This window comes from Pseudorasbora parva, chromosome 21 (assembly GCF_024679245.1).
Source record: "Pseudorasbora parva isolate DD20220531a chromosome 21, ASM2467924v1, whole genome shotgun sequence".
Classification (NCBI taxonomy): domain Eukaryota; kingdom Metazoa; phylum Chordata; class Actinopteri; order Cypriniformes; family Gobionidae; genus Pseudorasbora; species Pseudorasbora parva.
Window position 1 is genome coordinate 26,809,288 of NC_090192.1, and position 21,443 is coordinate 26,830,730.

Here is a 21,443-nt window from a genome sequence, read left to right on the forward strand (position 1 = left end):
GTGTTTGTATGTGTATGTATGCAAATTATGATTAAATGTTATGTTCTTTAAAATATATACATACATGTCAAAGAATCCCACACACAATATATTTTTCCAGAATAACTGAAAATTGAAAAAAAAACATAGACAAACCATAAACAAAACCATAAATAAAAAAACACACGGATGACCTTACAGTAGTGCTTATTATTTCAAAACACCTTACAATTCAAATGAAAGGATGTTCATATTTTTATGTGCATATTTTTGCATTTTCCAACTATTATAGCAAACAACTATTATATAACTATTATTGTTTTTATTTAAATTTGGATGGGTATAATTTATACATTGAGTGTTTACAAGTGTTACAATTATTTTAACCAAATTACCAGTGAAATTTAAGCCCAAATAACATTGAAAAAACCTAAATATAAAAAAACAATCTTAAGAAATAGACATCTGTCTATGCATATTTTTTTTCTGATGTACAGTATTTCTGTCTTATACATTTCAGGCAAAATCATCTGCAAGGATGCCCCTGTGAGCAGCAGTGGCACAAACTTGGACGCTACTTTGACCTTTGACCCAGAGACATGTCCGTATTGTGCCAAATTGATGGGAAATGACTCTGAGGGAATGGATGGGAATGAGACGGCAGACTCTGACAGTGAGGGCGTGTATGAGTTCACACAGGATGCCCATTATCGGGACAGCAGAGATCCCAACAAAAAGAAGAAGTTTGCATTAGGAGCTCGAGCAGCAAAGGTGGTCCATTTCTGGAGGCTGGTGTGCGACACTTTCCGGAAGATTGTGGACAGCAAGTATTTCGGACGAGGAATAATGATTGCCATTCTCATTAACACACTCAGCATGGGCATCGAGTATCATGAGCAGGTTAGTGCACGTCTCTATGCTGTTCTCACTGATTTGATATATGGAAACCCTCATTTTTAAAATAAAATTATTATTTTTTGCCTCAGAGTAAAAAACAACAACAAAAAAACCTGTTATTATTCCTCCTAATTGTGTCTTTATATCTCACAACATGGCTTTATACTTCACAGTTATTTCTACTTTATCTAACAATTGGCATCATTTTTCGTAACTGTGACTTCAAATTTCAAATCTGACTTTAAACACTAATGTTCAAAGTTTGGGATCAGTATGATATATGAATTTTTAAAATAATATTTGTATTCAGCAAGGTCCACCGTGCATCTCTCTCTCTCACACGCACACACACACACACAAGCGCGCGCGCGCACGCATGTCACTGACACAAACACCGCCCCACCTACAGTCACAGTGGTCGGGAGAGGAGGGAGAGAGCAGAGTTCAGTAGATGTGTAACTCCAGTAAGGTCTGTCTGTTTTATTCATTTTAAACATCGGATGAAATAATTTCTCTTTTGATACAGGCAATGCTGAGTCATTAATACATCACCAAAGACAAACAATTACGATAGCGATCATGTACAAGTCTGATGTTTTAGTGATAATAGTTTGGTAACATTAGCTTGTAAGTCACCCACTACAACTAACAAGGTGATAAGCCTGTGCGTGAATGTAGTTAATGTAGATTTACCGCTGTGTTGGGCTCAGTGTTATATGGAAGAACTTCGAAGAAGCATTCCGCGTGGTGAACCTATGATAAGCAGTCAACATACGTTGCTGTTTTATGTCAGATGTGATAGCCAAAATATCTCCAAACCACTGAAGTTGAGCGAACTAACTTGTCAACGATATCTGTGTCATCCGAGCTGGTCGTGAGCGCTAAATTTTAATCACTATCGCTCGTTTTTCACGCTCCTCTTCACTACGATCCTCCAAGCCTGTCAGTCACTGACTGTAAACAACAGCGCGTGCAGCACCCAGAAGCCCAGTCTGCAATACGCATGCGCAGAATTTATCGAACTGTCCTTATCGTTTTATCGCCCAGCCCTGAATATTTAGTAGCATTACTTACTTTTATTACTCAATTTAATGCTGTTCTATGGAACTTTCTATTCGTCAAAGAATCCTAAAGAAATGTGTCACGGTTTCTAATATTAAGCAGCACAACTGTTTTCAACACTGATAATAATAAGAAATGTTTTTGAGCAGCAAATCAGCATATTAAAATGATTTCTGGTGGATCATTCTGACACGGAAGTAATGATGCTAAAAATTCAGCTTTATTTAAATAAATAACATTTTAAAATATATTAATGTAGAACAGTTATGATACATTTTAATATTCACAATATTAATGTTTTTACTGTATTTTTAAAAAAATATTTATCAAATAAATACAGCATTGGCAAGCATAAGAGACTTATTTTAAAACTTTTTAAAACAATCTTACTGACCCCTAAATTTTGTATGCATGTATGTGTGTGTGTGTGTGTGTATATATATATATATATATATATATATATATATATATATATATATATATATATATATATATATATATATATATACAGGTTCTTCTAAAAAAAAAATAGAATATGTGATAAAAGTTCATTATTTTCCATAATGTAATGATAAAAATATATTTCATATTAGATTCATTTTAGATTCATAGCACACCAAATGAAATATTTCAGGTCTTTTATTGTTTTAATACTGATGATTTTGGCAAAATATATAAATTCAACACACGATCTACCCATCTGCCCCCACTGGCCTTTTCTGCAGTATTACGAAATGCAAGCCTTTCCAAATGCACCATGATTTTGTTGTTTACCATTGTGCGGGTAATTCACCATACTGGAGAATGAGCATGAGTCCGAGGGCTGAACTGAAGAAAAAGGGCAACTGGCACACATCTGAAATTCATTGCATTGTTTACACAATGTGCTTGCATGCCGCAGTCTTCCAGATCTTTTGGAGGGCACACACCACGGTTCATGCCCGCCTTGCTCGTGATTGAAGTCGTATCTCAGGGCTTTGACATGAACAACTAGGAAAATGATCAGTATTTTATGAGACTTTGCAACTTTGAAGGATGATGAAGTGATGTAGAGTTTTGTATTTTTCATATAAAATGGTAGATTCTCAGACAAGAAAACAACATTCATCATCCCCGACTGATTAGAATGATTTATTCTGGTAATTTGAGTTATTCAAAAAATATGAAATAAATGAGCATCTGCTGGCATCCGGGAGCGAATATGTGGGCAGTATAAACATTTTGGTCCTCTGCCTCATGAACTGAAGCGACCACCCTGCCAAAAGTGAATGTTTTTTATTAGATGTAGAGTCACCTTGTAAATTCACAAAATAGCCATTTTTGCTATCTCCGGACCAGTTGGTGGCGCTGTGCCGAATCGCATCATTTAGCCTCAGGTAATGTTTGTGATGATACATACCAGGGCGTTTCCGTTTTTTTACGGAAACTGTGCTGAATTAAGCACCCTGTTCTGTTGACGGAAGAGTTTCAACTATAGCAGCTGAGAAGGCCATTATTTGTGTTCGTTTTAAAGAATTCTCAGAGCCTGATGAAATCGATATAAAAACATGTTTAATACTGCAAAACACGCTCAATGTTACAGTTATTACCCTTGCTGTCTAGAATAAAAGAGTAAAGGGATTTGTGGAAACTGGTTGCTCATTATTGTGGTCCAACATTTGCCTCGCATTTCAGAATGAAAAGAATAAAACACTTTAGGTGAAGGATAATGCACCTCTTACCTCTGAGACTGTGTTATGATCTACTTACATGACCTTATTATTTTTATTGTGAGTACTAGGCTTATCATTATTGCTGATCAATGCTGTGCTATGATATTTTAATATTTACGATTATATAATCAGAGGAGTATAGAAAAGTTTATGAAAGTGTCACACCACAATACAAGAGCGAAATATATAAATATGTGGTATTTTTTGACCCATTTTGCGAGCTGTCTCTTTAATACGGTGTGATTTATATATACATGTTGCTGCTGATTGGGTTGACATTTTTGACACACCCACCAAACAAGAGAAAATGTATCTCAAACCCGTTGCACAATATTTCCAGGAAACATGACGACGTTGCGCACCAGTTTAAGCTTGAACGTGCCCTAGGTTTAGTCAGAATACGCTACAGCATTGTGGAGATAAGGCATGCTCGTATTCCAATTTGTTTGCGTGTCCTAGAATGCATGGGTTTGTCAAAAAGCTTTTGATAACTTTTTTGCCATCACACCCTAAAGATGATTTGATTACATTTTCATGAAGAAAAAAAAAATTGTGGGAGAAGTTTAATGACAGAAAATTGTGTCATAGGGTGCAATCGAATCATTTTGAGCCAAGAAATCAGAAGATTTTTGTTTCTTATGATTCAAAAGTAAAAGTTATTTGCATAAATGTAAGTGAAACTTTGGGCAGTTGGTGGCGCTAGAGGGATTGCGTTAGAGACTCCAACTTTGCTGTGGTGAATGTTAGGACTGCCACATTTCATAACACACACAGTTCTGCCATAAGCCCCTTTCACACTGCACGTTGGACCCGCAATATTCCCGGAACATTGCTGGGTCGCCTTCTGTGTGAAAGCAACCACGTCCCGGAATGGATTACTGAATTGAACCCGGGTCGGGGACCTAGTAACATTGCGGGGTTCGATCCGGGACGAGCGCTGTGTGAACAAAAGCCAAAAGTAATGCCGCAACGTGTACGTAGTTATCGTGCGACTCCTAGAGCTTGTTTTTTCAATAATACAACCCTGCAGTGCCAGAAGAGCTAGTCGGTGTTTTAAACGAAGAGAGTGTTCGTATACAAAATAAACTAAAATTAAACAAGCAGAAATGTGCGCAAACTGGACACAAGTCAAGACCACGGAGCTCCTTGATATCCGCGCTGAAGCTGAGATCGCTCGCCATTATACGTCACATCCGGATGTCACGTGTCAACTCGATCCGGGACCGTTACGGGTTGTGTGTGAAGGCGCACATATTACGGTATTTCGCTGGCAGTATGAATGGACCAAATCTAATGCCCTGGGAACAAATGCCGGGTCGCATTATCCGTGTATTTGCCGGAATCGCAGTGTGAAAGGGGCTATAGACTTCCAGAGTGGAAGAAGAAAAATAATAATAAGAATGCCAATGAAAACTAGATGCCAACACACAATCAGTGCTTGGCCCCTAAAAAAAAGCTTCTGTTTGAAATTATAGCACGTCATGTAATGGTAATGTACAGAATATTCACAATTCCATTGTGTCCTTCGTTGTCTGCTGTAGTCTGAAAGAAGCCAGCGCGCACACAGACACAAAAACACACGGATGGCATTCCCCTCCCCCTCAGGACTACTTCTGCTTTTGTCTCTCCTCTCGTTTTGTTCCCCGTAAACTCCTGGGGAATTCTGGCAGTGAGCGTCGTCTTTACGGCACAGTCCATCTGGAGAATTGGAGACTGAGATAGCGCAAGAATTTGGATGCACAAGGTCACTTGGGTTTTTTGATCCCCATAAAACTTCCAATCTGGCTAATTGCATCTGTTCCTGTTTCACATTCCTGAAGCTTCTATTGCCTTTTGTCTTTCATACTTGTCTGAGCTCCTCTCTTCCTATCACTGATGTCCTGCATCACTTTTTAAACCCTCTTTGGAATGAAAAAAGAAGCTATTGACTGCAACATTTTCAACTTTGTTTACCAATCCTGAGCTTGAAATGTTGCTAGTAGGGTTCAAAACAGTATTTGATGTTGTGTTGTCCAGTTTTGGTATTCCATTGTGTGGTACAGATGGAAAAATCACACATTGCTGGATGAAGTTAAGATCAAGTGGAATTTCACAGAGTGTAGCCAAAGGGGGGAATGTGTGAATGTGAATTTTGCTACATTGATGTGAGCTGTGTTGTGTGCGGGCTCCTTCCATACTCCGCTCTGTGTTTTTTGGAGAGGAGACATGTTGATCGCTTGATCTTACGCATGAAAACCACACAAAACTTGACCACATGGCAGCTATTTACGGAGCTGAAGTGTGTGCTTTTTATTTTAGAGGTTAAAAATAAATCTACAGGCACATCTCCATCTCTCTTTTCCATCAGGTTTTACATTCTACCTTTAGCCCAAGTTGTTCAAAAGCTCCTCAGCCCATTCTGTTTCGTTTATTTCTTGGCTTTGTTGCTGTTTCTCTTCCATTTTGAGCTATATATCTGTCAATTGTTTTAGCCAAAAAGGGATATTTGCCTCTACCTACCTTTTAGGATTTTACTAAAAAATATTTCACCCACACAACCAGGACCTACGCTCGCCAAGTCCCAAATTGAAGTATATGCTTGTTGGCAATGGCAAGTATATGAAAAGGTGTGAGTTTCACCTTATTATTATATTTTTTATGAATATTTGAAATGTTGTGAGAACATGACCGTGAACAAATGTGAATGATGCTCAGGACAGTTGATAGGCAATGTAACAAAAGTTTAAGCCTTTATTCAATAATTAATGTGAAAGATGTGAAAGGGAACTCAATCTGTTACTCACTATGTGGGAAGTTTTCCCGTGCTCAAACATCCGAACTGTGCTCAAACATCCAAAATCTGCTTCTCAGATAGCACAAAATTAATTATTTTGCAAATGAATTACAGTCCCTGACAAAAGTCGTGTCCCTTATCTATTTTCTAGAAATACCTGATATTAACCTGACTTTTAATTAATTCATTGGTGTTAGAAATAGCTCATATGAAAAGCTAAAACCCTCCCAAATTATGTTTAATGCACTGAAATAAATAATTTTCACAGAAAAAATATTTATCATTTAATGAATCAAGACAGAAAGGTCAAATTTTGGCAAGACAAAAGTTTTTTCACCTATACAGAAATTGAACAAATTTACTGCAAATACAAAAATATGTCAGCAAATTAAGTTGTGGTGCTGTGAGATCCAAATTTAATATCTTGTATGACTTCCATGAGCTTGAAGGACTGCATCCATGCGGTTTGGCAAGGATTCATACAATTTATTGATGAAGTCATCAGGAATAGCTAAGAAAGCAGTCTTGCATGCCTCCCAGAGTTCATCAATATTCTTTGGTTTCGTCTTCCATGCGTCCTCTTTCATCCTACCCCACATATGCTCAATGATGTTCATGTCTGGTGACTGGGCTGGCCAATCCTGGAGCATCTTGATCTTCTTCACCTTGAGGAACTTTGATGTGGAGATGGAAGTATGCGATGGAGCACCGTCCTGCTGCAGAATTTGGCCTCTTTTATGGTTGGGAATATTTTTTTTTCTTGTAAAAAAATCTTGATTAGAAATATATTTCAGCGGCAATTTAGGTCAATTTGTACACAAGCGACAAGACTTTTGTCAGGGACTGTATTTTTTTAAAATGCCTGTATTGGCGAGTATCCTCGTAAACATAGTCAGTTATGTTTTCTTTAAAGAAAATGCATGTGTATAAGTATATTGGATCCGTGCATTAGCTCTTAAAGTGACAGCAGCCTAATAAATACCTGCTGTCGTCTGTTTTTAATGTTAATCAAACAACACAACAAAGAAAAATCACCCACTGATCTTGATTGAATAATTTTTAGAACTTTAATTAGGATTCATCTGTTATACAGTTATTTTATATTTGATTACTTTATTATATTTCTGTGCATGGAATTTGTAAATTATCACTGGTATCTACATTTTTGGTGTCATAACCTTTTTTTGCTAAAACAGTTTCATGGCTCGTAAAAAATATTTATGGCCGGGAAAAATAAGTCACAGGCCATTGGTTGGTGTGGCAACAAGTTACTTTTAGTCCCTGCATACAGCTAATGCTTGTGTACAATACTAGACGTATACACTACCATTCAAAAGTTTGAGGTTGGGAAAAATACAATGCTTTTGCAAGTTTCTTTGCTCACCAAGGCTGCATTTGATTGATTAAATACTACTGTAAAACAGTAATATTGTGGAAATATTATTACATTTTAAGAAACATTTCTCATTGTTTGCAAACTTAAGAAAATGTGAAATGTGGATTTTGTTAATTTTCTTTGATGGATAGAAATGTCAAAAGAGCAGCATTCATTTGAAACAGAAATGTAAATATACATTGAAATGTATTACTCTTTACTGTCACTGTTAATCGATTTCATGGATCTTTGCTGAATAAAAAAATTATATCTTTTTAAAATTTAAAAATTTAATTTAAATCCTAATTGACCCCAAACTTTTGAATTCCTAGTTACTGTCAATCAATGCAAGTAATGCTGCAGTCTTTTCCATGTCCCTAACCAATTCAGTGAACAATTACATTGCAGCTTATTTTTAGCACAGTTTTAACAATCTGATCTGTTTAGACTGTTTGTAATTATGAGCAACTTCACTGTACTCTGCCAAATTTATTATTGTTTTATTTAGCAAAATTCACATTCAAAATAAAATGTCTAAAATAAAGAAAACAAATGTGATTCTCCCTTCTCTGTTTATGAAGATGTGTGTCATGTGCCATGTGTATCTGTAGTACCCTTACTTGAGTTTTCCAGCTAACGTATCTTGTTGACATACTTGTAGGTGAACTTTTTTTAAGCTCTTAATCTTACATGCACTATGAAGTCCTTTAAGTTTCCCAAACTTCCCTGCAGACTGGCGGTGCAGGTCTGGTTCATGTGCTAGTGTAGAGAGGAGGATGACAATGTTCAAATGCACACATCTTATCCCTCACCCTGTGTTATGTGGTTATAAAAAAATTATTAATCATTCTGAAAGTATTTAGCACATGAAAATTCCACACAATTCCAAGCATGCATCTCTGCTGGGAATCTTTCTCTCTGTGTCTTTCAACCTCTTCCTCCCACGCTGCCCCTTTTCTACTTCCTTTCCCCTCCTAATGTGCTTTTGGGGCATAATGGTTATTGTTGCTCTGGCTATGAAAGTTAATGAGTACCAAGGGTTGCTTGCTTTGTTTCAGGACTTGCCCTGGGACTTCACACAATCTTTGCAATGACAGTTAGGCCTAGTTATTATTGAAAATACATCAATGAGCTCCTATCCTCAGATCAGAGCATGTATTATGTGGGTGTTTAACTGCATGGGTTTAGCCAAATATGAAAATTATCAATAGCTTGTGTGAGGAATAAACTGAAATATATGAGCCATTCGATATATGCATATATTATGTTGTGGGTTCTTTAAAAATGTCAGTAGTTTGTCCACTGCACATCCACCCCAAGCATTTATTTACTTATTTATCTTACTAAGTTGTTTTAGGCTAGTGGTTTCAAACCGTTATGTGGTGAACATGTGGTGAACTTTTAGCTTCAAGCAATTTGAGCCATAATGAGGTTACATAATGAGAGGAAATGAGACCAGCTAGTTTATGCTTCAATGAAACAATCTCAACTGCTCATCATGGGCTTAAATTATTCAGAACAATTTATTTTTCACTGGATGTAAACTCGTCATTGTTCATAATGAGGAAACGCATATCTCATCTTTGGGACATGGCCACCAGTGGTGTTCTTTGCCAAGGGATTAAAAAAAACAACAACTTATATATACATACATACATACATACATACATACATACATACATACATACATACATAAACAAGCACTGTAAAGCTTTCTTCAGGAGAAAACAATCTCTTCAGCTTCCACCAGTGACAACTGAAAGCAATGATCAGGGGGCTGTTTAAATTTGGCCAATATCAGATTTGAGTGTAAAAAGGTCACAATCATGAACTGACCTGCATGCGCAAAAGAACAATAGCAAACATGTCATACAACAATGAATTATACTGAAGCAAACATGGAGGTTACTGAAGTCAGCATTTACATGTTCATTTATTAGCTGATGTGCTGTGGAAGCCAGCAAATTTGTCCTCAGTTGATGAGGAAGCAGACAAGGGGGAAAGAGAGCAATGTTTTTCTCGTAGATTTGCTTGTAAAGAACTGTCGCTGTAATACTTATAAGTATAACAACTCACTGTCCCACTGACTAACTTTGCTTGCGTCTTCCATATTCAAAGTGACCAAAGAACTGCTAGTATGACTCAGATTAGTGCAGAATTGTGATGAATGTTGTAATCTAGATTAATGTAAAAGTCACATGAATTCCGATATGACTGTTCAGACTAAATTTGCATCTTAAAACATTGGACCCTTATCTGTTTTATTACGACGTATGGTAGTGGCCCTAATCATAATTGAAAAGATTAAATTCCAGTGATGTTCACACTGTTATGAAAAAAGCAGATCTGGGTTGGCTTTGAGGCACTTTCTCCTGCAGTCTGACTGTAAAGTCTAATCGTCACCCTCACTCATGCTTGTTATCGAAGCCCAATTTCCACAATCACTCTTCCACTCTTCCACATATATCCACTGTAAATGAGAAACAAAACGCCAAAGAAAACAGCAAAAGATTTCATTGGTTTGAGTAGAGCCAGCTTCTATTAAGCAAGTTAGTTTAAACAAATGAACTTATTTAGAATTATTTTAGAGTTTTATTTAGAACTTATCTTTTCTTCTGAGTTCTCAAAAACTGACACATTTTTAGTAATCTGAATTGCTTAATTTGTTTTGAGTTTAATGAACTTGTTTCTTTTAATTTAGACATACTTTAATTTATCAACTGGGCTGGGATTTTTATTTCCCAGCATGCTTTGTCATGGCACTCAAAATATACATTAAATGCCAAAAGTAAGTGTTATGTTATGTTTTTTTGTGTTTAAGATTAACGTTAAGTGGAAGATTGAGAGGTGTTTAATGTTCTGTTATGCTAGTTTAGAAGAGTTTCTATTATGTTGTTTTTTTGTTGGGTTATCATCATGGTGATGAGTGGAAAATGAGCTTAGTTTGAGAACAGATATGTTAAATGTTTAATATTGCTGTCCTCATTCAGCAAGTGCTATCATATGTTAATGCAACTAATGCATTGTGTAATCAATTAGCAAGGTGGCATTTGTTAGCTAGTTAAAGCTAGTCAAGTTTGTCAATATTATATTTTTAAGTTAAATGTATGAATTAGCTTACTCAAATATTTCAAGTTCAGATCAATTAAAATGTATTATTACAAAATAAAAATAAAAAGTTCTGCTTAAATTTTACATTTCTTAACTTTACAAAAATTGAGGCAACTGATTGCCTGCCTTTTTTGCCAACTTATTGGGGTTTACAGTTTGTATGTTTGGCACAGTTTATATGAGCTGTATAATTAGATTAAAGGACAGTGATCTTGTGTTTTCTGGAATGAACAGCAGCTGATAGTGAAGTGCAACTGGTGAGATATGGCCCTTAAAGAGCAGTTCATCTGAAGAGGGGTCTGGCTTTCTGAAAAGTTCAGGCTTGTCTGAGCTCACTGTCTGGATGTTTCACACTAACACCACCACATAGTATTTTGAACTCTTTAAAGGCTCGTTTTACAAGATGTAATATAACTTGCTTTTTAATATAACTTGCATATTTTAATTGCTCTTACTCAAACATTTAACTTGAAACCGTCATGCAATCTCAACTCATACAAACTCAACAAATATATTTTTAGAAGTGAAAACATGGATAGCTTTAAAGCAGCACTAGGTAACTTTTCAACCTTCATAATATATTTTTTAAGACTCTTGTGATGATAAATCGACTTACAATAGGTTGAATGACACGTCTGCCATAGCCTGATGGGGTCTGTATCGTTTTTAATCGTACTTTTAAACTTCGGGTTTCGGGTAGTAACCCGAGAAAAAGAAAAGAACTACAAAACTCGACTGCTTTACGGCATATACGTCACTTCCACCAACACACACACTTCCTTACATTCGGACGTGCGAGCCCAACTTTGTTCGTCGGATAATATAGTCATGTCTGAAGCAGCAGAGACAAATAAGAAAGAAAAGGTTTTGTTGGAGGAAAGCAATAAGAGGAAATGAAAAAATGATGGGATTAAAGGCAGGACGAGGATCAAAATGTGACCAGCGTTTGCTCGTCGGCGTGAGCTGAAGGAGGCGTGCCCGACCGATGCTGTCATGCTTGTTACGGTGAGCTACCACTCAAACATTGAACTGAAGTATCATATAGATTCTGTAAAACGGTAACCAATAGACTACTATAATGACGCTGGCTTGTAAACGTGAGCATCGTGATTATTTGGCGTTTGAAAAAAATAAAACCCATGAAATTATATTCATATGACATGCTGGAGCATATGCCACTGACTGTAACGTTACCTGGGATGAAGACATTTCACACGCGACGCCAGAAGAACTCCTCTTGCAGTTTTCAGGGGAACTGCTGCACCGACCCGCGGGACGCTTTTATGAAGTTATTTGGCCGCACCGCACCACTGTATATATTTTTACAACCCGCCGCGCACCCGCAACCATTAAATAGACATACGGGGTCCGCGGGTTATGAGACGAACCGCGCATCACTAGTTCAGGGCTATCAGGGCTGTCATGTCAACAAATGCATGCGCGATGGCATCCCCTGTTGTAGGAGGACAGCTCTTACGACAGTATTTGAGGACATTATTTTTTCCAAACTGTAGGGGGACCCCGAGAGCAAAAGTAGCCAAGTGGGGCTTTAAATAGCTAATTCAGTAAATGGTAACACAATGCTTTGATGGGATTAAACATGGCAACTGCTGAATGAGTACAGAGATATAGAATATTCGACATACCTGTGCTCAAATCAAGTTCATACTCCAATTGTCACCATGATTGGAAACCAACAAAACCAACATAACAAGCTCTTCTAAATTAGCATAGCTAAACATAATACCCATTACACTTGCACACACAAAAAAAGCCATTTTTTTATAATTTTAGTATTTACTCTAACTTGAGTGCCATGGCAAAGCATGCTGGGAAATAGAAATACCAGCCCAGTTTCAGTTCAATTTAAGTTTGTCTAAATTAAAAGAAACACGTTCATAAAACTCAAAACAATAAAACAATTCCGATTGCTTAAAATGTCTTTTTTTTAACTCAAAATAAAAAGAAAGGTTGTTATACTCATAATTTAAGTTAACCCTACTCAAACCAATTAATTATTTTGAGCATTAGGGTTTACAGCTGTTCACCTAAATTTTTGATTTTGTTTTTTGACACTTTGGTTTTGTTTTCAAAGCATCAGCACATAACGATACTTGTGACCATCTGCTGCGAATATACTGCAAACTTTCTAAAGAACGCGGGAGTCTTTTTTTCTTTTTCTTCTTCTACTAGTATCACCATGTCCCTCTAGGGACTCCATAATTTTTAGATATTCCAGGCAAAGAAAGTGAAAAACTCTCTTCAGCCATGCCGTTCTTGGAAAATAATCACTCCTGCAGAGATTTGTGTGTGATGTACTCTTCCCACAAGTGGTCCTGATTTGAACTGAAGGGCCTCACCCTATGAAGAGGCCAAGTGCAAGCTCCTGCTGGGTAGACAGTGCCCAACCTTCAGCTGCTCAGATCCAGAAACTGCTTAAAAAAAACTGCTGGCTTTCTTCCCTACCTCTGTGAAACCACAAATAGCCCCACACTTCATCATCGTGCTCCACGGACCACTTCTAAATCTGATTAGATTACATTTAATTCTATTAGCTAATATAGATGTTATTTTTCATTTCATGCACAGTATGTAATTGTATTTTTTCCTCATTACTTTGCGGAAACAATCATCTCAGTAAACAATTAAAGTGGTTACATAGTTTTTGTCATCATTTAAAGCTCTGAAGTTCGGTGACCTGTCTAAATGTCTCTTAAAATCACTGTTAGTTTTCATAGGCAAATAGTTGCGTGCTTGGGGATGTTGTGTTTTGTTTTCAGGCGTTTAAGACTCTGTTCATTAAACCCAGCTAGCCGTGATGTTTCAAGAATGTGTTATGCGTGCTGGGTCTCTTGCCCAGTCTCATTTTTACAATCGAAAAAACCGAAGCGAAATATGAACCGGCCCATATGTCTCTCCTTCAATTCACCCGTGCCTCATAAAAAAAAGAATAGAAAAAGTTTTTCACTGCATACCGAACTATCAACAACATCAATTACACCAGGGAATCTGCAGTTCTTTCTTTGTAGTTCACCTGTATCTGAGTTTTAAGTTCAGCTTGAAGTAGTTCGAGACATTGTGCTCTGATTTAACAAAAGAATGAGAAACTTGGTGTTTGTGATGTCAAAAAGTGAATCCCCACATTAGTTTATCTAGGACCGTAAGCTATTAGGAAATATGAAGCCATGAAAGAGTCTGTGTTCTGTTTAATTAAATGAGAACAAAAATGGCTCAGGGCCTTTGGAGATGAGCAGATTCTTATATTTTTCAGGCAGACCAAAGAGTGACACTTTTGTAGATCTGTAGTCTTTAGCTGTTTCGGATAATCTGCAGAGATACATGCATTGAGAGAACCTCTAAAAAAGCATTTCCATTTTCTTGAATTTTTGTAATGATGATATCTTTGAAGTGTACTTTTTAAGATGCACCGATGTATAAGATGCATGCACAAGCCTCCGGTTTTTGATAGAGATCAAAAATAGATAGATAGATAGCTAAAAATAGATAGATAGTTCAAATCCATGTTCTTTTAAAATTATTTGACGATGCAGCAAATTAGCTAGTATACAGTAATGCATGTGTTTTTTAACTTTGCTAATTTAAAATATGATCAAAACAGTCTATTTTAACTCTTTATTGACTGGTGACGACATTTACTACTCTCCCCCTTATTCATTTTTTTTTTTTTTTACTTTACTGTAGACGAACCTTCTTAGTATTATTTAATATATTCCTTATAAACAATATATCCAAAAAAAATAAACAATGTCTGTTTTTTAATCAATTTCTAAATTATTTTTTTGTAAAAAAAAAAAGTTATTTTTTATAGTGACCCTATATATGTAATAATGTACGTATATATTTTTCTGTGCAACAGTAGTTGAATCTCTAATGACTGGATGAGTGCAATTCACCTTTATTCCTAAAGGTGGCAATGTCTGATACACAATGATGACGTGATATTTCACTCATTATCACCGCAGCCAAAAAAACAAAGAATATGTATAATCAGTATACGTAATCAGCAAAACTTGAAATGTCTCAGCAGTTTAGTACAGAGCAAGTACTTTATGCAATCAGATATTAGTCCCATCGTCACTTGGTGGTGGATCGGGTGAAGAAGCTGTAAGCGATCAAAATATTGATTTTGAAGAAAGCCTTAAAGGAATTATCGTTTTCATGAAAATCGAATGTAAAGAGTTTAGTCTTTAAAAACAGATTAGCTTATAGCGCTTGTCTATGGGGCACAGAGTAAGTAAAATTAAATCGCTAGTTAATACCACTAACAAGGCTCAAAATAGCCTCACACTAACGCGGTAGCAAGAAGAGGGTCCCTACATGCAAACCGAAGCATTTAGAACTTTGTAAGTGTACAAACAGTTTAATGAGAAGATACTGTATAAACACAGTCCATTACGCGTATACAGACAGGAGCCATCGTGGGGAAAAGTCTTGATTTTGAGCCTTGTTAGTGGTATTAACTAGCGTTTTTTTTGTTCGTTTTTTTTCTTGATATTCAATTTTCATAAAAACGCATCCCAGAGAACGATCTACTCGGTAACCATGTGTTAATTACACCTTGGTTTATTTTTCACCAGAGTTGTCCTTTAAGTAATAAAGTCTTTTTACAAGATGTAATATAGTTTTAGATCAAAATCCCTAGCAGATCATTTAATATACCATTTTGAAAATGGCAATTTTTGGGTTTAAGAAAAATTAGCTATTTTGTGCGTGTCTCCTTTAAATGCAAATGAGCTGCTGCTCCTCACCCCCCAGAGGGCGGAGCCTTCACAGCTTGTGAACACCCATATGAAATCTGAAACATGACGTCTCTGTTTTGATGATCATCTCTATGGCAGACACGCTCATGTGACATTGCAGTTCTTCACCTTAATGAAACATTATCATCTGCATGCATTTTAAACCATTATCAACTTTCACACACACCCGACGCATGCGCACATAGAGTTGGATGTCGGTGGATCCATGAGTAGGCTATTAAACTAGACTAGTTCTCTGTCATGTGTTATTGCAATTAAACTGTCAGATGCTCACAAGGTTATGTCAGAAACACACAAAGTTCAAATGAAAACAGTTGGTTATGTCTGTGCACTATGGGGTGGCGAAAACGAAACATTTTCTTGACCAACCACCGAGCCTCATTAGCCGGTTGAAACCGGTTAACCGATTAGTTTAAAATATGCTGCTCTATTTGAAATAACAGCCGCGAGCCGCGCCTGCAATTTCGCAACTCTGTCATCTCTCTATGATCTCTCTGCCGCTCTGCCTTTCGCTCTTACACACACACTGTCCCGGCGCCGCCGCCTTCCTTCCACTCACGTCACTTTTTTAAAATCCCCTGCAGCGCGTAACATGAGTCCCGCAAACACGGCCCAAGATGTAATCTTTTTTCCCAAGATGTAATCGACAAACAAATGGCTCCTTAGTTTCGAAATGGTTTGGGTACAATGTGATCGTGTTGAAAATAAAGTTATTTGTCTAGCGTTAGAAGCTCATTTGTAACATTGCCGTGGCTCGTTTAAGAAAATGACAGCTCCGAAGAGACGCCGCTTTAGTTCGAGGTAGTGCTAACAATATTAAAGAAAGATGATGAACACCTTATGTGTTAACACTGAAATGTAGATGTAATATATTTCCAAATGTAAGCCCATCTATCTTATGTAGAATGCACGCTTCATACTGTCGCCTTCCCTGGCTCTAACCTCGAGTGTTTTAGCCTGTTTACTTTTTGCAAACCTTGTGAGCGTGCAAACCCAAAGGCTGTGAACTCGCGCCGAAGTTCGCTCGTGTTTTTATTGGTTTATTAAGTACAAACAGGCGGGTTATGAAAAATTGAGTGTGAGGGATTTTTTCACTTCACACAAAAAGATTTTGGAATAAGATGGCTAACTGTAGTAGCGTGCCTAATTTAGAGATCACTTTTTTTTAACCAACAACTTTGATCAGTTAACGTTGATATGGTCAACCATCGGTCAAACGGTCACCGGTTAACATCCCTACTGTGCACATATGCAGCAAGTAAGTTACAGAAATACTGTGTGTATATTAGATGTGTACAACAGTGAAAGCAGTGTTATATACAGTACATACTGCTGTATCTGCTGTTAATAGGAATCATACAACAGAAGAAAAAAACTGAAAATCACTCACTGCTCTTGACTGAATAACTTTATTAATTAGTAGCTTTATTAAGAACATATTTCTTACTTGAATGCTGCTGTTAAATGCTCTGGCGAGGAGATGAACATAAACAATACTGCTCTCTATGCTAGGGCGGGGTCTATGCTAATACGGGTAGCAAAATGGGCAGGGTCTGTGAAATGTGACGTCACATTGTTCCCCAGAATCTGCAAACACACTGCTTATGATTTCTGGGGATAAAAAAAAAGGACTGGGTGAATTTTTTTTTTTTTTTTTTTTTTTTTACCATTTATGGCTTGGTTGTGTACACACACTGCCAAAGCACATTTATTTTCAAACACCTTGTAAAAAAGTAAATTCTGCATAATAGGTGCCCTTTAAGAATATGGTTGAGATTGCAAATATGAGCCAGATATTGTATACACTTTAAGCATTGCAAAATTATTTCAGACCCTGCAACAGGATATGATGTCACAAAGATGTCAAAAATAAATGATGAAGGCATGTTACAGGACTGTTGTGACCGTCATATAACAAAAAGAAGTTACTCAAAATATGTTCGTTTTAATAATCAATCCATGCTACATTAAAGGATGGGGATGTAATTTAAAAAATGCCCAGTCTTGCCACTCTTTTCTATTTATATTTCATCTTCAAATGAGTGGCAGGTGCATAGTTTTTAAAATTGTCATAATTGTTGTACATATTCTTACTAATATGACATGCAACAGTACTAATATGGCACAGTGGAATCGCTGTGATAGTCTAGGTTTTATCTTCTCTCTCTCTCTTTTCTTTTTCAGCCTGAGGAGTTGACAAACGCTCTGGAAATCAGTAATATCGTCTTCACCAGTTTGTTTGCGCTGGAGATGCTCCTGAAACTGCTGGTCTATGGTCCATTCGGCTACATCAAGAACCCTTACAATATCTTTGACGGCATTATTGTAGTAATCAGGTATACATGCTCGTCTGCATTCCTTCCTCAGAACTTTTAAATGTGTGTTACAGTAACAACGCTGCCTGCATCACTGTTTATTGACGTTCATCTTCATTTCTGAAAATGCACACTGGCAGTGCGTTATATCACAACAGTGACAGCCAGACAGAATGCAGCTATTACTGAGTGATGGGACATCTGTTGCCTGTTCAGTCTGATGACTGTCAGCTGTCGTGATGAGTGCTGCAATTCCACGCCCATCCATTCACAATTGACATAAATTAGCATATAAGACTTCTGAACAAGCATCTGAAAAGATTTGGCATGGTACAATGTTATGATGGGTTCTTGCATTTATTAACGCTCAACATGTTGAATAGATACAGTCACCAACTTGTGCTATTCTGGGGGTGTAGTTTAATGGTGGGGGGGTTGCCATAGTAACCAAAACATCCTTCCATGGAATAACAAGCATCAAATATCAACAAGCAAAAAATAAGCTGCTTTTTTAATTAACAAAAATTGGATGAAACATAACATTTTAGTTATCACTAAATAAACATTAAAATAATAATCAAAATAAATAAAAAGTACTAAATTCAGTCTGAAGAAATTCTCCTCTAGACGTTGCAAATCTACATATACTACCGTTCAAAAGTTTAGAGTCGGTAAGGTTTTTAAAAAAACGTTTACTTACCTAGACTGCATTTATTTTGTGAAATAATTTAAAATAACATATTAATATTGTGAAATATGTTACAATTTAAAATAAATGTTTTCTAATTTATTTATGGTGCTCTCGATATATATATATATATAAAGTAATTAGTCACAGGTTTATTAGGCTGCCGTCTAGGGCTGTGTGATATTGAATTAAAATTCGATATTTAATATGTTATTAAATAATGCGATATTTGATATGTGAAACGATATTGCTATAAGTGTGTAAAATCTATTTAAATTATATATTTTTAAAATATTTAAAAACTAAGAATGACACCATTTGTATGTTTCACATTCTCTCTGGGAAAAAAAGCATCGCTACAACTTCTGAAAGTGACCAACAGTGTTTTAGCATAAATTTGTCACAAATCTGATAATATAATTTTGACATAAATGTTTCGGTGTGTGTGTCAGACAGCGCGCTGCTTTTCACAAGTTATTGCGTTTGATAACTCTTTTTACAGTTTTTCTCAATTGCTAAAACACTAAAACCCATCGGCTGAACACATTTCTCAGTTGCCTGAACTCATTTAGCTAACTATGCAGTCTGTTGTCAATACCTTAAACCATTTCACATCATAAAACACAATTTGCAGATCTCACTTAGACTTTTCAGCAAAACTCTAAACACATTCTCATTGTCAAGACACATTCTGCACTCTAATGCACATGCCTTCATACGGGTTAACACAAGTGACAACAATCAAATACGAACGGAAAACACAATGTCATTGATTGAACACAACCACTCAAAACTGATTTAATCTGTTTCAAATGATGAGACAACCAATATAAGTACAGTGCATTGTAGGCTGTATACTGTACAATGAACAAATCATATTGCCCTGAACATGTTGCTTTCCATTTGTTTACAGTAGGCTACTGACTGCTCAATAGATTTTGACTGGTTGCAGGTTCATATCAACAAAGGACAAAGGACAAGTTTGTGAGATGCAGAGTACAGTACTGTAAAAATCAGCCTGATCTAATGAAAATGCATATCTATAGCACAAATTGTATTTATCGCGTGATTTATATGCCAAAATGAGTTTTTATGTGCATATGTTACACATGCAGTTTTCGTGTGCATATGATATGTACTTTATATTGTGTTATGTGCACGTACTCCAAACACCTCAACCTACCCAATGGGATGACAATGCAAATCATATGCACATAAAAAATAATTGTGCCGTATAAATTGCACAATAAATACAATTTGTGATGTATATGCATTTCATGAGAATGAGTTGGTAAAAATAGGGCTACAAGCAAGAGTAAGAAAAAAAATTGCAAAGCAAAGCAGAGTAGGAATAATTTCTGACCAATTTTGAGCTACTATGATGAAACACGTTTTCATTCATCACAAGATAATGACAGAAAAATATGAAATTTGTTTTGAGATTAAAAATGTACTTCTGCCTGAGAACTATGTTTTGAACAATGTGTTTTCTATTTTTTGCTGTATTGTTTACTGATTGCTTGATAGTGTTTATCATTTTGATCACTTTGTTTATGATTTGAGAGCAGTGTTTGATTTTGAACACAGGTAAAACTGTTTTGAAGCGAATGTTTCATTTTGCAAGAGGAGTCAGAGGTTTTGTGAATAGTGCTTGAAGAGGAGGTTTTGTGTTTAATGGTTTCAGAAAATGGAGCAAGGTTTCAGAAATAGTGTTTAAGCAATTGAGAAAAACTGTAATATCAAGCAAGTCACATAAGTAACAGTTGTGTGCCCAGTCTATTCTCTGCTATGTGTCAACCATTTGCGATATTTCGATATTTTCGATAAATTGCACAGCCCTACTGCTGTCTCTTTAAGACCTGATGAATGAGATCATTTTCTCACAACTCTTTATGTTAATTTAAGACTTTATTGAACTCATTTAGGATTTAAGTGCTTTCAAGCACAAAAGAGAACTGCGAGAGTCTTAAGCGGCTTATGTGTGATTGTGTGTGTGTGTGTTTGTCACTAAGACAGGAGATTCACAGACAGATTGTCTTTTTTGTCTTGTGCTTTTAAAGGTTTAAAAGTATTTGCTTGAATAAGAGCGTGATTATATAATGTAACGGCAGGTAAAGGTTAATGGAAAAAAAAATGTGTTAATTGCGTTAAATATTTTTCACTCGTTAAACTAAAAAATGAATCGCATGCATTAACTCGTTAATTGTGACAGCTTTAATTAAAATGTAATTTATTCCTGTGATGAAAAAGCTGAATTTTCAGTGTCACATGATCCTTGTTACAACAACATTATTTAAAAATAACATTAACAACATTATTATTAATAAGGAAAACAGTGCTGCTTTTTGTGTGTGGGTGGAAACCATGATGTATTTAAAGTTCAAAAGAACAGCAATTTTCAAATGTATGGGAATTATTTAAAATATTTAAAGACTGTCACTTTTACTGTCAATTTAATGCATCCTTGCGGGGGGGGGGGGGGGGGGGGGGGATGCAGTTCCTTGCATAAAATGAAATGGTCTATCAGCTGTATTTAAGCCAATGTTTACTATTTGAGAGATGAAATTCCAAATGTGTCTTTAGTCATTTTGTTGATCAATTAAATGCATTTACAGCAGGTTTACTTTAGCTTGTTTTAATAAATTTGCTGACATTTTTTTTATTTATTTGAAATGCAACAAACCACTCGAACACCACACCAAAACTTCAAGAAATAAAAGGGAAACTACGGTAGCCGGGGTATGTTTTAG

At 36.2% G+C, this 21,443-nt stretch overlaps 1 protein-coding gene across 5 annotated transcripts in view; it reads left to right on the plus strand.

The window, feature by feature from the left end:
- cacna1g (calcium channel, voltage-dependent, T type, alpha 1G subunit) overlaps nt 1-21,443 on the plus strand; it is a 296,673-nt gene that overhangs the window by 165,954 nt on the left and 109,276 nt on the right. For all 5 annotated transcript variants that reach the window (XM_067429513.1, XM_067429516.1, XM_067429515.1 and 2 more), the window contains exons 10-11: nt 500-879; nt 17,875-18,026. In XM_067429513.1, coding sequence (XP_067285614.1) covers nt 500-879; nt 17,875-18,026 — 532 coding nt within the window. The remainder of the gene's footprint in view (nt 1-499; nt 880-17,874; nt 18,027-21,443) is intronic.